At 54.1% G+C, this 14,724-nt stretch overlaps 1 protein-coding gene across 1 annotated transcript; it reads right to left on the bottom strand.

Annotated features, from left to right (window-relative positions):
- On the bottom strand, window positions 1-2,133 carry LOC107277664 (probable serine/threonine-protein kinase PBL21). The gene is made up of 2 exons (XM_015760130.3): window positions 1,568-2,133; window positions 1-1,377 (listed from the first exon to the last, which is right to left on the bottom strand). Exons 1-2 carry the CDS (start codon window positions 2,042-2,044, stop codon window positions 151-153), a joined length of 1,704 nt encoding a protein of 567 aa, XP_015615616.1. The 5' UTR covers window positions 2,045-2,133; the 3' UTR covers window positions 1-150.
- Between the last annotated feature and the right edge of the window lie 12,591 nt (window positions 2,134-14,724).

The following is a 14,724-nucleotide window of genomic DNA, read 5'->3' as shown; positions in this document are numbered from 1 at the left end:
CGTCGCATTGCCACCGGGCATGACGCCACTCCGTCGCGTCGCCGTCCTATCCGTCCCAGGAATCCCGCCCTTAGCAGCTAGCCGCCTACCCCCGGCTTCCCCGCGCCTAGACTGCCAGCTCGCCGCCGCATCCCGCCAAGCGAGCTCCGCCTATAAAAGGGGACCCCAAGCCCAATTTTCTCCACACCATTGCCATCCCTCTCCATCTCTTTCTCCTCTCTCTTTCTCTCGTTCTTCTCTCCGAGCCGCCATCTCGAGCTGCCGGTCTTGCCCTCCTAGCGCCGCCGTCGCCAGCGAAGCACCGCCCGAGGTCGCCGCCGCCCCGGCCGCCGGGCGCCGAGCTTCACCTCGCCGCCGCGGCGCCTTGCCGCCCAAAGCCGAGCAGAGCGCGAGGAAGAGGGAGAAGAAGCCGAGCCGAGCCGAGTCTTCCAGCGCCGCCGTCGCCGCCTTGAGGTCGACCACGACTTCCGAGATGGCCGGCCGTTTCACCCAATCGTGCAGCAAGCAGCGCGCTGCCGTGCGCGCCACCATATCCGCCGCCCGGAGCTGCCTCCGCTTCGGCGTCGGCGTCAGGCGTTTGTCCAGAAGCTTCCGCGCCTTCCCCGACCTTATCACTGGCAGCGCCAAGTCCACCAAGCTCTCGGGGGCGAAACCCGTACACCCATCCTTCAGTACCACCGCTCGTTGAGACAGTGCCTTCCTCCCCGTCAACACCTCCAGCATCACGACGCCGACGCCGTAGACGTCGCTCGCCGGCCTGATCCGCCCCGTCGCGACGTACTCCGGGGCGGCGTAGCCGTGCGTGCCAACGACCGGCAACTCCGAGCTACACTCCCTCTCGTCCCAGGTGAGCGACAGGCCGAAGTCCGTCAGGCGCGGCGCCCACGCGTCGTCGAGCAGGATGTTGGACGGCTTGATGTCGCGGTGGATCACCGGCCGCCGCCGCTCGCCGTCCGAGGAGGAGGACTGCAGGTGCTCGACGGCCCGCGACACGCCCAGCAGTATCTCGACGCGCGTCCTCCACGACGTCGTCACCGGCGACGGCGACGACGACGGGGCACCGTGCAGGTGGTCGTCGAGCGTGCCGTTCTTCATGTACTCGTACACGACCAGGTGCTTCTCCCCCGCCGCGCACCAGCCCAGGAGGCGCACGATGTGGCAGTGGCGGATCGAGAGGAGCGAGAGCTCCGCCTGGAACTCCTCCTCGACTGCCAGAGATAGGTTGCTGTTGCCTACCAGCTGCTTGACGGCCACCTCCCGCCCGTCGGCAAGCCGTCCCTTGTACACCCTGGCTACTGGGTTTGTACCGATCTGTCTGTCTGTTGCAAAGTTGTTGGTCGCCGCAGCGAGCTCTGCCATGGTGAATCTCTCACCTTCCTAGGACACACAAGCATACAAACAAGTTTTTTCTTCATCAGAGCAAGCACTGGTATTAATTTCGGAAGAAGTCGAACAAAAATTTATGAGCAATTTTACAGTTTTTGAGAAGGTACAAAAAATTTAGTGTAAAATTGCTTAAAATTTATACCTCCTCAAGAACTATAAAATTGCTTAAAATTTGTAGTACCATCTCATGATTCGGGATTCCTGCAGATGCGGATGGCAGGGTCGTGTCATTTGGAAGAAGAACTCTGTAGATTCGATCGAGGCGGCGGGTGATGTCGATGTGGCTGATGAAGGGGAAGACGAGGAGGTACGAGTCGATCTTGCTCTGAACTTCTCTGAACCTCTCGGCCTGCCGCCATGCCATCACCAACCGGTAGGCCGCGGCCCTTCCCTGGCACGATGCCACGAGCTCGTGCGCCTCCCGGAGCGCATCGTCGAGCCCGGCGAGCGGCCGCCGGACCTCCGGCCGCCGCATCACCTCCGGGTCCTGCAGGTGCGGCAGCAGCTCGGCGATCATGAAGACGCGGCGGGCGAGTTGCTCGCACTCCTTGTTCTGTCGAGCCGTCATCGCCGCCTGCATGATGACGGAGATGAGGCTGCCGACGTCCGCCCCGACCAGCTGCGCCACCGTCGCCGCCTGCCCCAGCCCGCTCCACATGATCTCGCCGTGGCGATCTCCAAACTATTGAGCTGTCTACTTGTTGCTTGGTGGCAAGTGCAAACACGAATGGTGAGGTGAGGAAAATCACTGGAAGGTGGATTATTGGGATAGACTAATTAGTGTGGGACGTGAACGATGTCAAGCAGTTTTGTCTGACCGGGGAAAAGATTGGAAAATGGAAGAAGGCGACACAAGCAGGAGTCCGGTTTTGGGGACTGCCTATACATCATGTGACAGATTTTTTAGCCTCCTATCATGCAGATTTCTTTATCCTTTGAATCAACATCTAACGGATGATATTAATATACACAAACAAAATAGAAAAACAAACGGGCCACATGGATAATCTGAAGCTCATGTGGGCTCAAATGGGCTTAAGTAGATTTCAGACTTACATCGTAAATACACTAAAATTACAAATGTAATTTTCAGACTTACATCGTAAATACACTAAAATTACATATGTAATTATAGTGTAAGTATGATGTAATTAGTATGCGTGGGATCATACGATATTTTGTGAGCGAACTTCACGTTAAATAAGGGTAAAAAGAGTAACAGAAGGCCAGAAGGGTCTTATGGCCACATAAAGCCCAAAGGAGCCCAGTAATCCACAGACGGAACAAACTAGATGATACTAATCTAGGATTGCACCAATCTCAAAGAAAGATCAACGGCCTAAAAAGTGAATGATTCATCTATAAAAAATCTGTCAAAAGACATATAGCCTTCCCGTTTTGGGATTCACTTTCCCTTTAGAGTTGTTCGTTTAAGCATCCAAAGTATAGATGGTATTACGAGGAGTAATTGTAACGCTCCGCTTTTCGTGAGTCGTTAAAAACTATTTCGGCAAAATCCTAATTGCGAAAATTTTTGTTCTTTGTGTGCGAGTCTAGGTTGTGCCAAGGACCTCAATTCAAATCCCGTTGTTCCCTCTCATCGCCATCAAAATCGTCCACCTCAAGATTTCAAATCCGACTCAAGTCTCCGAAATTCAATCACATCCCTTGAATCCCCGCCAAATACCTATCCCCATTTCCGAAAATATCCAATCCCCATCTCGAATCATTTCCTTGAGTCTCCCTTGATTCATCCCTAAACCCTCGAGTTTGAATATAAAATTTGAATTCGAATCCAAACCCTAAATCTCTCCATTTCTCTCCAAATCAATCTCCTCCGAAAAAGTCTATTTTGCCTCCCTCGGATTTTTGTGGGCCGTTTTCTCCTCGGCCCATCTCCTCTCAGCCGCTCCTCCCCCTTCCCTTCGCACGTGCTGAGCAAGCGCGTCGTGCCCGAGCCAAGAGAGAGCGCCGCCCTCTCCCTCTCTCGCCCTCTCTGCTTTCTCCTCACCTCGGCGCCGATTCCCGCCGCCGCCGTTTGAATTCGCCGGCCGCCCTTCCCGCGCGCGCCTCGCCTGCCCGCCGCCCAAAACGGAAGGGAGAGGCTTCCCTTTCCACCGTCCTCCCTCACTTTTCCCTTCTAAACCCGGCCTCTCTCCTCTCGCCCTTGTCTTCTTGTGCGCGGAGGCAGAGGACGCCGACAACGTCCTGCCGCGCCTGTGCCCCACCTTGACCGCGCCACGCCGATGCTCCCGCGCGTGGCGCCGCTCATGGCCGACCGCTGTGGCCGCGCCACCGTCGCCCCTGCCGCGTCGACCGCCTTGGTCCGAGCTCGCCGCCAAACCAGCCCTCCTCCCTTTTCGCTGTCATCCGCTGCGTCACCATGGCCCCGCCTCCGCATGCCACAAGCCGCCAACGCGGCGACGCCAATCCCACGCGCCTCTCCAGCCTCGCCGCCCAAAAACGGAAGGAGCAAGGCTCCCTTTCCTCCTCCTCCTTTCGCTTTTCCCTTGCGGGCAAGGCCGTCTCGCTCTCTCCCTTGTCCTGGTGCGGGAGCGGACACAGGGCGCCGCTGACGCCACCTTTGCGCCCTGTCGCGCCCACGCCACCACCGCGACCATGCCAGCTCGCCGCTCCCACCTTGACCGCGCCAGCCCTGCGCTCCCGTGGTTCGAAATCGGCCGTCCGATCCACCGCCTTCGCCGCCCAGAGCATCCAAGCCGTCGCCGCTTTCGCATCGCCCACGAAACCGCCGCTGCCGCCAGCCGAGCGCTTGACCGCCAAGGTCGGTTCTCCCCCTCTAAACCGACATCGCCTCACCCCGCGCCTATAAAACCCGAAGCCGAGCTCCCCATCCCATCTCAATCCCTCCCACTTCACGCTCCTACTCCACCGCGCCATTGTCGCCCTTCCTCTGCTCTCGTCGTCGCCGTCCGCCGCCGAGCACCGGGAGACCGGTGCGTGCGAGGACGCGTGACGCGGGACTCCGGGCACCCTCCTTCCTCCCCTTCCTCGGCCCGCGGCCGGAGAGCTCGCTCCCGAGCCGTCGGCCGCTCGTCACTGCGCCCGTCTCGGCTTGGTAATGCCACCCTCCGTTCTCCCTTCTTGCTCGTCCTCTCCCTCCCTAGCTCGCGTGGTAGCTCGGCTAGCCCCCCGAACACGCATGGACACTGCCCCAGGTCTCGCCGCCGAACCGCCGCTCGTCGCCCTTGCACCGCGCGCTAGCTCGCCGGCCGCCATGCTCTGTCCCGGAGGCCGTCTCTCGTCGCCAGCCAACCTCGGTGCCGCTCCGTCCAATCCGACGCCGGGAATGGATTCCTTGAACCCCGGAGATGCTTCCACCGCCTCGAATTGAATCCTCGTCGCCCCTCCGCCGTTTGCCCTTTTTCTCACCGCCGGCGAGGGCCGCCGCGATTCGTCGTCGCCGGTCTCCTTTCCGTGAATCCGAGCCGGTGGCGCACTTTATCTCCTCCGTCTCTTTAATCCGGTGTGCTCCCTCCCTCTCGAATCGTCGTGACAAGCTCCGGTGAACTCGGCCGCCGTCCGCCGTCCATCTCGGCCTCCCCTTCTTCCTCCTCCCGCCGGCCCGTGTGGCTGCCACGTAGGCGCCACGTCGGAGCCACATCGGCCGCGACCGGGTCAGCACGACCAGCCTGCCGCCTCCCCCTCCCTCGACCGGTGCGCGCGGTCCACGGAGAGCCCTATGGCTGCGCGTGGGCCCGCCGCCTCTCGGTCCATCCGGCGCACCGCCCGTGCGCCATCTTCAATAAACCCTAGCGCCGCCCCCACGTGAACCCATTCCTCCATGAACCCAGCCGCCGACAGGTGGGCCCGTCCCGGGACCCCGCATGGTGGACCGCGGTCCACCCGGTCGGTCTCCTCCCCCTCCCACGCCCCATTGGGCCGCCCTCCTCGCGGCCGTGCCGGCCCATTAGGCTCGCCCGAGCTGCGCAAGTCCCTCGGGCCGCGCCAATGCCACCCGAGACAAGTCTGATTCACATCCTTCGTCCATTTCCTTTTTCCAAAGGATTTAATAAATCCTTTTCCTTTAGACAGAAAATCCAAATAATCTTAGGAAATCCATATCTCCTCAACCGCTCGTCCGATTGACTCCGTTCAACTTCCAGTAATTCCGTGAAATTGAGATCTATCTAATGGTACTATTATCTAGTCTAAATAGGATCTTTCTTTTGGTCTTTTGTTTAGGTTTTTGATTGTTTGCGTATAGTTGCGGTTACCGGATTTTCGTCGATCGCGGGTTTTCTTGAAGGTTCGTGAAGCTTCGTGAAGACCTTGAGCAAGGCAAGTCACCCTTTGATCAATTGCTCCTATAATTGAAAAGTCATTATTATTTTGTTTGCAACTTGCACTATTAGAATCACACACTTAACTTGCTTGGCCTCGGTTTGCGTGCCAAACCGACGGACCTACCCAGTAGTCGCACTAATTTCCGTAGGTCGTACTACCCTGATTCCTTGTCGCTCCACCCTTGTGGTACCTCGGTATTCGTGCTCTCTGAGCGCGTATACCAAATATCCCACATACACCGTTGTTTGTCGAAAACTTGGGAAAAGGGTTTGTGAAGCCTTCAAAACCCGACATGTGGTGTCGGTGTGTTTGAAAATAAAATGAATTGTGAAAACTCGCGATGCGGGGGTTGTGCCTATGTGGCACTGTCCCGTATTCGCATATAAGGACCGATTCCTGTGGGAAACTCATCGAACATAACCAAAGTGCAACCACAAGGTGGAATGGGACACCCTGGTTAAGTAACTAGACGGTTCAGGGAAACCTCGCATGCCAATAGTTGGGAACGCCGGGGCGGGGTCGGACAAACCGGGTTCCTGGTAAGGCAAGGACGAGAAGCTTGCTCACTTACCGATCAAGGTGGTTGGAGTTTGATTTGTGCACGCCTAAAATAGCCTATGTTTATGTGAGGATTTGATCCTTCTATGTGGCATGAGGTAACCCTGGGTCGGCTGGGGAAAGGCTTTGTTGCGAACCTCCGATACCGACGGGTGTTCGGAATAAGTTCGTATCTTGTGGGTAAAGTGTACCCCTCTGCAGAGGTTAACTAACTGTTCGAACAGCCGTGCCCACGGTCATGGGCGGATGTGAGGTGGTTCCCGTTGCGTAGATTTGTTTGCCTGTGCTTTGTGAAAAGTTGTTGTGGTGTGGGAATCGTAACCAGAATCAGCCTATGTGGCAGATGGACGACCTGAGTGGTCAGAAACGAATCTGTGTGATTCGGGATGTCTGCGGGCATCATAGACTAGGCTTCCCGAGTGGAAGCGGATTGTTGTGCTGCTGGGCAGCTGGGCTCTGGGAGTCCGAGAAAATGAAAAAGGCTCTGGGAGCCGATTAATCAAGTGGAATGGCTCTGGGAGCCGAGAAGTAATGATCTGACCCGGGAGGTCGGTACATTGCTAAATGAGCTGTTGAAAAGCATCTCTTAAAGTCGAATCGAGACGCAAGTCTCTTTTCGCCCAAACATAGAAAGAAATAAATCACTTAGTGATTTCAAAATGATTTCAAACAAAAGATTTGCAAAACAACCTTGCCTCTCTTCCAAGCTAGCATTAAACACCTAAGTTCCCGTGACTTGCTGAGTACAAAAGTACTCACCCTTGCTCTATAAATATATATATAGTTCCTCCGCCCTGAAGAGAAGATAAAGTGAAGTGAAGATTAGGGTTTCGTCCTGGTTCCCAGCCGTCGCCTGTGGTGTTGGGTGTTAGACCGTTGGTTCCGCTGCTGCTGCTGCTGTTGGTGTTTCCTCGTCCGCGTCGTTGGTTGTATTCTCGGGCTGTCTGAGCTGCAACCTAAGTTAAGGTAAATAAGTCCTCTATTTATTTTAAGGATTGCTATGATTCATATTTGTCACCGTGGGTACCAGCACTATGTCCTGGGACTGGTACCGAGATCGCGGTTTCGTAGGAAGCGGTTCGCGCCGTTTTCCCTACGACACGCTCCTATCAGGTGCCGTTGTACGGCGGTATCAGAATGGGGTGTGACAAGAGATGGTATCAGAGCATAGGTTGGCCCTAGGATCGAAACCCCTTAATAGGATGGCATTATTTGAGTACAAAAATATTTGTGAAAGCTAAGGTGTCGTTGTCCCCTTTAGCTCTAGTTTTGCGAAAAATCTTTTGTGTCCAAAAGTAGAAGCTAGTCGTTCGTTTTGACTTTTATCCTAGAGTAAACCTATCTTCACGCCCAGTTGAAGAAAGGTGTGCTCAAGCCTTTAGGAGTCTTAGTTAAGCCCTTGTTGGTAGGCTAACCTTAGTACCGTCACCCGCTCGGTAGGAGTTGTGGTGAACTAGTGCGTGTGTGAGTTTTGTTTGGTAGTCCGTGTTCAGGTGTTAGACCAGTTGGGTTACCGGCTGGAACACACCACCTATGTCTTCTGTGATTTCGAAAACCGTTTTGATGTAGTGTTTTTGTTTTCCTCCTTTTCTTCTTATCTACTTTCTGCGTTGGTCAGATCTCAGTCCCTCTGAAGCAGATGGCACCTCAACCAACCTGTCAGACTTGTGTCCGCAACTACCTTGGTTCTAAGGAAGACCCAGCTTTGTCAGAAAATCCAAATCAACTAGCTGAACAAGTCACCAACCAAGTTGCCAAGACTGATAATACTGTTCCTGGACCAAACAAGGAAGTTGCAACCAGAAATCAACACTCCTCAATGGATATTTATCAGATTCTAGCCAATCAGACTCAGATGCTACAAGAAATAGCTCAAAATTTGGCTTCTATACAACAACAACTGCTACTACCACAGCCCAAGGTGAATCCAGACAAGAGTAAGAATGAGGCCGCAGAAATACAAGGAACACAATCAGTAGAAGGCACTGATACCCATAAAGAGAAGAACAAAGAATTCTTAAATGTGATGATTACAGGGATGAAAACCCCACTTCGAGCTAATAATTGCCCCAACCTTCAGAACTCAATCAATAAATCCGTATCGCGAGAAAATAGCATGATTAAAGAAGGAAGTTGTCACAAAAGAAAGACCTTGCCATCAGAAGTTGACATGCAAGATGTCCCACAATGTCAGACAATGCAATCTTGCCAAAACTTACCCAAGTCCCCCACCCTCAAATCAAAGAAGATCAGACACGTTCCCGGATTCATATGCTTCATTTGCCACAAAATTGGCCATTACATGAGACACTGCCCCCAAAAACCCTATATGGATGCACCACTACAAGCTAATATGAGCACCTCAAGGATGCCCTTCTATCCCCAAGGAAGCCCAAATTCGCCAAATGTTAATGCAGTACGTTCAACCTTCCCTGATGACAAAAGAGCAAAAGCATCCTGCGACATGTGCCAAGACATCCAAGAAAAGAAAGAGATGCAAGAATACAAGAGACGCAAAGTAATGTCCCTAGAGATTCAAGCAAAAGAAGATTTGTGTCGAAAAACAAACTCGCCAGCACAATACTATCAGAAAGCATCTCAGCATTCAACTAGTTCCGGTTCTACGTCTCGTTCGACTATGTCAGAACCTGGTCAGCAAGCCACAATGATCAACAGTAATAGCCATGAAGGAAGCAACTCCGTACCATGCCCTACACCTTCAAAAAGACGTGGTTATAAGGCAGGAGTCGAATGTTTCATCTGCCATGAGATGGGACACTATTCATGGTGCTGCCCTCAGAAAGTCAAGTCAAAACGAGTCCAACCAACAACAAGCCTTCCCAACGTATCTGGACCAAAAAGTTCAAAGTCACCAAACAGTGGTTCTGCCTCGTTGACCTCACCGCCCGTTGGACAAGGTCGTCTGAACCATGTGCAAGTAGAAACAAACGGAAAAGTTGGGAATCTCGAGCAAGTTGAAGGAGCAGGAGAAGAACAGGTTCCACAGGCAAGAGCAGAGCCACAGTAAGATAAAGAATGCTAAGTGAGTCAGAGTACCAGACCGTTTTGCGGCAAGCACGCAACAATAAGTTGAAGAAAGACTAGCAGAGTCTGAAGCTGTGAAGAAGTCTGAAGATCCTTTTTGGTTTCGTGTGTGTGGTCCACCTTCGAATCTCGGGGTCGAGATTCTTGTAAGGGGGGTGGATCTGTAACGCTCCGCTTTTCGTGAGTCGTTAAAAACTATTTCGGCAAAATCCTAATTGCGAAAATTTTTGTTCTTTGTGTGCGAGTCTAGGTTGTGCCAAGGACCTCAATTCAAATCCCGTTGTTCCCTCTCATCGCCATCAAAATCGTCCACCTCAAGATTTCAAATCCGACTCAAGTCTCCGAAATTCAATCACATCCCTTGAATCCCCGCCAAATACATATCCCCATTTCCGAAAATATCCAATCCCCATCTCGAATCATTTCCTTGAGTCTCCCTTGATTCATCCCTAAACCCTCGAGTTTGAATATAAAATTTGAATTCGAATCCAAACCCTAAATCTCTCCATTTCTCTCCAAATCAATCTCCTCCGAAAAAGTCTATTTTGCCTCCCTCGGATTTTTGTGGGCCGTTTTCTCCTCGGCCCATCTCCTCTCAGCCGCTCCTCCCCCTTCCCTTCGCACGTGCTGAGCAAGCGCGTCGTGCCCGAGCCAAGAGAGAGCGCCGCCCTCTCCCTCTCTCGCCCTCTCTGCTTTCTCCTCACCTCGGCGCCGATTCCCGCCGCCGCCGTTTGAATTCGCCGGCCGCCCTTCCCGCGCGCGCCTCGCCTGCCCGCCGCCCAAAACGGAAGGGAGAGGCTTCCCTTTCCACCGTCCTCCCTCACTTTTCCCTTCTAAACCCGGCCTCTCTCCTCTCGCCCTTGTCTTCTTGTGCGCGGAGGCAGAGGACGCCGACAACGTCCTGCCGCGCCTGTGCCCCACCTTGACCGCGCCACGCCGATGCTCCCGCGCGTGGCGCCGCTCATGGCCGACCGCTGTGGCCGCACCACCGTCGCCCCTGCCGCGTCGACCGCCTTGGTCCGCGCTCGCCGCCAAACCAGCCCTCCTCCCTTTTCGCTGTCATCCGCTGCGTCACCATGGCCCCGCCTCCGCATGCCACAAGCCGCCAACGCGGCGACGCCAATCCCACGCGCCTCTCCAGCCTCGCCGCCCAAAAACGGAAGGAGCAAGGCTCCCTTTCCTCCTCCTCCTTTCGCTTTTCCCTTGCGGGCAAGGCCGTCTCGCTCTCTCCCTTGTCCTGGTGCGGGAGCGGACACAGGGCGCCGCTGACGCCACCTTTGCGCCCTGTCGCGCCCACGCCACCACCGCGACCATGCCAGCTCGCCACTCCCACCTTGACCGCGCCAGCCCTGCGCTCCCGTGGTTCGAAATCGGCCGTCCGATCCACCGCCTTCGCCGCCCAGAGCATCCACGCCGTCGCCGCTTTCGCATCGCCCACGAAACCGCCGCTGCCGCCAGCCGAGCGCTTGACCGCCAAGGTCGGTTCTCCCCCCCCAAACCGACATCGCCTCACCCCGCGCCTATAAAACCCGAAGCCGAGCTCCCCATCCCATCTCAATCCCTCCCACTTCACGCTCCTACTCCACCGCGCCATTGTCGCCCTTCCTCTGCTCTCGTCGTCGCCGTCCGCCGCCGAGCACCGGGAGACCGGTGCGTGCGAGGACGCGTGACGCGGGACTCCGGGCACCCTCCTTCCTCCCCTTCCTCGGCCCGCGGCCGGAGAGCTCGCTCCCGAGCCGTCGGCCGCTCGTCACTGCGCCCGTCTCGGCTTGGTAATGCCACCCTCCGTTCTCCCTTCTTGCTCGTCCTCTCCCTCCCTAGCTCGCGTGGTAGCTCGGCTAGCCCCCCGAACACGCATGGACACTGCCCCAGGTCTCGCCGCCGAACCGCCGCTCGTCGCCCTTGCACCGCGCGCTAGCTCGCCGGCCGCCATGCTCTGTCCCGGAGGCCGTCTCTCGTCGCCAGCCAACCTCGGTGCCGCTCCGTCCAATCCGACGCCGGGAATGGATTCCTTGAACCCCGGAGATGCTTCCACCGCCTCGAATTGAATCCTCGTCGCCCCTCCGCCGTTTGCCCTTTTTCTCACCGCCGGCGAGGGCCGCCGCGATTCGTCGTCGCCGGTCTCCTTTCCGTGAATCCGAGCCGGTGGCGCACTTTATCTCCTCCGTCTCTTTAATCCGGTGTGCTCCCTCCCTCTCGAATCGTCGTGACAAGCTCCGGTGAACTCGGCCGCCGTCCGCCGTCCATCTCGGCCTCCCCTTCTTCCTCCTCCCGCCGGCCCGTGTGGCTGCCACGTAGGCGCCACGTCGGAGCCACATCGGCCGCGACCGGGTCAGCACGACCAGCCTGCCGCCTCCCCCTCCCTCGACCGGTGCGCGCGGTCCACGGAGAGCCCTATGGCTGCGCGTGGGCCCGCCGCCTCTCGGTCCATCCGGCGCACCGCCCGTGCGCCATCTTCAATAAACCCTAGCGCCGCCCCCGCGTGAACCCATTCCTCCATGAACCCAGCCGCCGACAGGTGGGCCCGTCCCGGGACCCCGCATGGTGGACCGCGGTCCACCCGGTCGGTCTCCTCCCCCTCCCACGCCCCATTGGGCCGCCCTCCTCGCGGCCGTGCCGGCCCATTAGGCTCGCCCGAGCTGCGCAAGTCCCTCGGGCCGCGCCAATGCCACCCGAGACAAGTCTGATTCACATCCTTCGTCCATTTCCTTTTTCCAAAGGATTTAATAAATCCTTTTCCTTTAGACAGAAAATCCAAATAATCTTAGGAAATCCATATCTCCTCAACCGCTCGTCCGATTGACTCCGTTCAACTTCCAGTAATTCCGTGAAATTGAGATCTATCTAATGGTACTATTATCTAGTCTAAATAGGATCTTTCTTTTGGTCTTTTGTTTAGGTTTTTGATTGTTTGCGTATAGTTGCGGTTACCGGATTTTCGTCGATCGCGGGTTTTCTTGAAGGTTCGTGAAGCTTCGTGAAGACCTTGAGCAAGGCAAGTCACCCTTTGATCAATTGCTCCTATAATTGAAAAGTCATTATTATTTTGTTTGCAACTTGCACTATTAGAATCACACACTTAACTTGCTTGGCCTCGGTTTGCGTGCCAAACCGACGGACCTACCCAGTAGTCGCACTAATTTCCGTAGGTCGTACTACCCTGATTCCTTGTCGCTCCACCCTTGTGGTACCTCGGTATTCGTGCTCTCTGAGCGCGTATACCAAATATCCCACATACACCGTTGTTTGTCGAAAACTTGGGAAAAGGGTTTGTGAAGCCTTCAAAACCCGACATGTGGTGTCGGTGTGTTTGAAAATAAAATGAATTGTGAAAACTCGCGATGCGGGGGTTGTGCCTATGTGGCACTGTCCCGTATTCGCATATAAGGACCGATTCCTGTGGGAAACTCATCGAACATAACCAAAGTGCAACCACAAGGTGGAATGGGACACCCTGGTTAAGTAACTAGACGGTTCAGGGAAACCTCGCATGCCAATAGTTGGGAACGCCGGGGCGGGGTCGGACAAACCGGGTTCCTGGTAAGGCAAGGACGAGAAGCTTGCTCACTTACCGATCAAGGTGGTTGGAGTTTGATTTGTGCACGCCTAAAATGGCCTATGTTTATGTGAGGATTTGATCCTTCTATGTGGCATGAGGTAACCCTGGGTCGGCTGGGGAAAGGCTTTGTTGCGAACCTCCGATACCGACGGGTGTTCGGAATAAGTTCGTATCTTGTGGGTAAAGTGTACCCCTCTGCAGAGGTTAACTAACTGTTCGAACAGCCGTGCCCACGGTCATGGGCGGATGTGAGGTGGTTCCCGTTGCGTAGATTTGTTTGCCTGTGCTTTGTGAAAAGTTGTTGTGGTGTGGGAATCGTAACCAGAATCAGCCTATGTGGCAGATGGACGACCTGAGTGGTCAGAAACGAATCTGTGTGATTCGGGATGTCTGCGGGCATCATAGACTAGGCTTCCCGAGTGGAAGCGGATTGTTGTGCTGCTGGGCAGCTGGGCTCTGGGAGTCCGAGAAAATGAAAAAGGCTCTGGGAGCCGATTAATCAAGTGGAATGGCTCTGGGAGCCGAGAAGTAATGATCTGACCCGGGAGGTCGGTACATTGCTAAATGAGCTGTTGAAAAGCATCTCTTAAAGTCGAATCGAGACGCAAGTCTCTTTTCGCCCAAACATAGAAAGAAATAAATCACTTAGTGATTTCAAAATGATTTCAAACAAAAGATTTGCAAAACAACCTTGCCTCTCTTCCAAGCTAGCATTAAACACCTAAGTTCCCGTGACTTGCTGAGTACAAAAGTACTCACCCTTGCTCTATAAATATATATATAGTTCCTCCGCCCTGAAGAGAAGATAAAGTGAAGTGAAGATTAGGGTTTCGTCCTGGTTCCCAGCCGTCGCCTGTGGTGTTGGGTGTTAGACCGTTGGTTCCGCTGCTGCTGCTGCTGTTGGTGTTTCCTCGTCCGCGTCGTCGGTTGTATTCTCGGGCTGTCTGAGCTGCAACCTAAGTTAAGGTAAATAAGTCCTCTATTTATTTTAAGGATTGCTATGATTCATATTTGTCACCGTGGGTACCAGCACTATGTCCTGGGACTGGTACCGAGATCGCGGTTTCGTAGGAAGCGGTTCGCGCCGTTTTCCCTACGACACGCTCCTGTCAGGTGCCGTTGTACGGCGGTATCAGAATGGGGTGTGACAGTAATATAGATGGTATTCAAAGTTTAAGGAGTTAGGTGGACTTTCATCAAAAGTTTAAGGGGGTATTTGGACTTTTTATTTGATAAAAATGGGAAACTATTTTTTTTAAAAAAGAACTTCCCTGCATATATATGGCATGGTCCTGTTTCAACCTGTCCTAATTACGACTTCCGTTGACACGTTTCAAATTGTTGAGTCTTAAGTACGTCCATCATCAGCAAATTCACCATCAGTCAGTCCACAAAGAAGGTCTATCGGCTGCAGTCGAAGCTGTGGCTGTGAGCCAGTGTGACGGAAAATTCGACACACACCCACTTACAGGAAAATTCCTCTCCCGCGCCGCGTCAGGCCGTGAGGCCGTCACTATCTGTCTCCTTCCCTTGACCGACCCTGTTGTCCATCCATAATTCCGCGAAAATTTGGTAGCAAGAAGGGAAGAGGATTTTGATCCCTCGAGAGGATATCCTCTCGTTGTTTGCATGTCACTTAAATGGTTATGAAAAAATTTAAGAAGATGTATTAATATATGATATATCACTCCACAAACATACAAGTAAAAATTCAACTTGTACATCTCGCAACGAAAAAAACAAATTTGACCCTGAATATACGTTAACTAGCTGCGGTTCAATTTATTTTTTTCATTACAAGATATACAAGTTGAATTTGAACTTGCATGTTTGTGAAGTGTTATATCACATGTTAATACACATTCCCA

This window comes from Oryza sativa, chromosome 11 (assembly GCF_034140825.1).
Source record: "Oryza sativa Japonica Group chromosome 11, ASM3414082v1".
NCBI lineage: Eukaryota > Viridiplantae > Streptophyta > Magnoliopsida > Poales > Poaceae > Oryza > Oryza sativa.
Note: the sequence above shows the minus strand (reverse complement) of the source record. Positions and strands in the feature narration are given on the sequence as shown.

Bases quoted from the DNA above. Each gene is read 5' to 3' on its own strand.
- LOC107277664 (XM_015760130.3), bottom strand. From the start codon at position 2,044: ATGTGGAGCGGGCTGGGGCAGGCGGCGACGGTGGCGCAGCTGGTCGGG. The intron at 1,378-1,567 runs GTACTACAAATT...TGTGTGTCCTAG, and splicing joins GAATCCCGAATCATGAGATG to GAAGGTGAGAGATTCACCAT.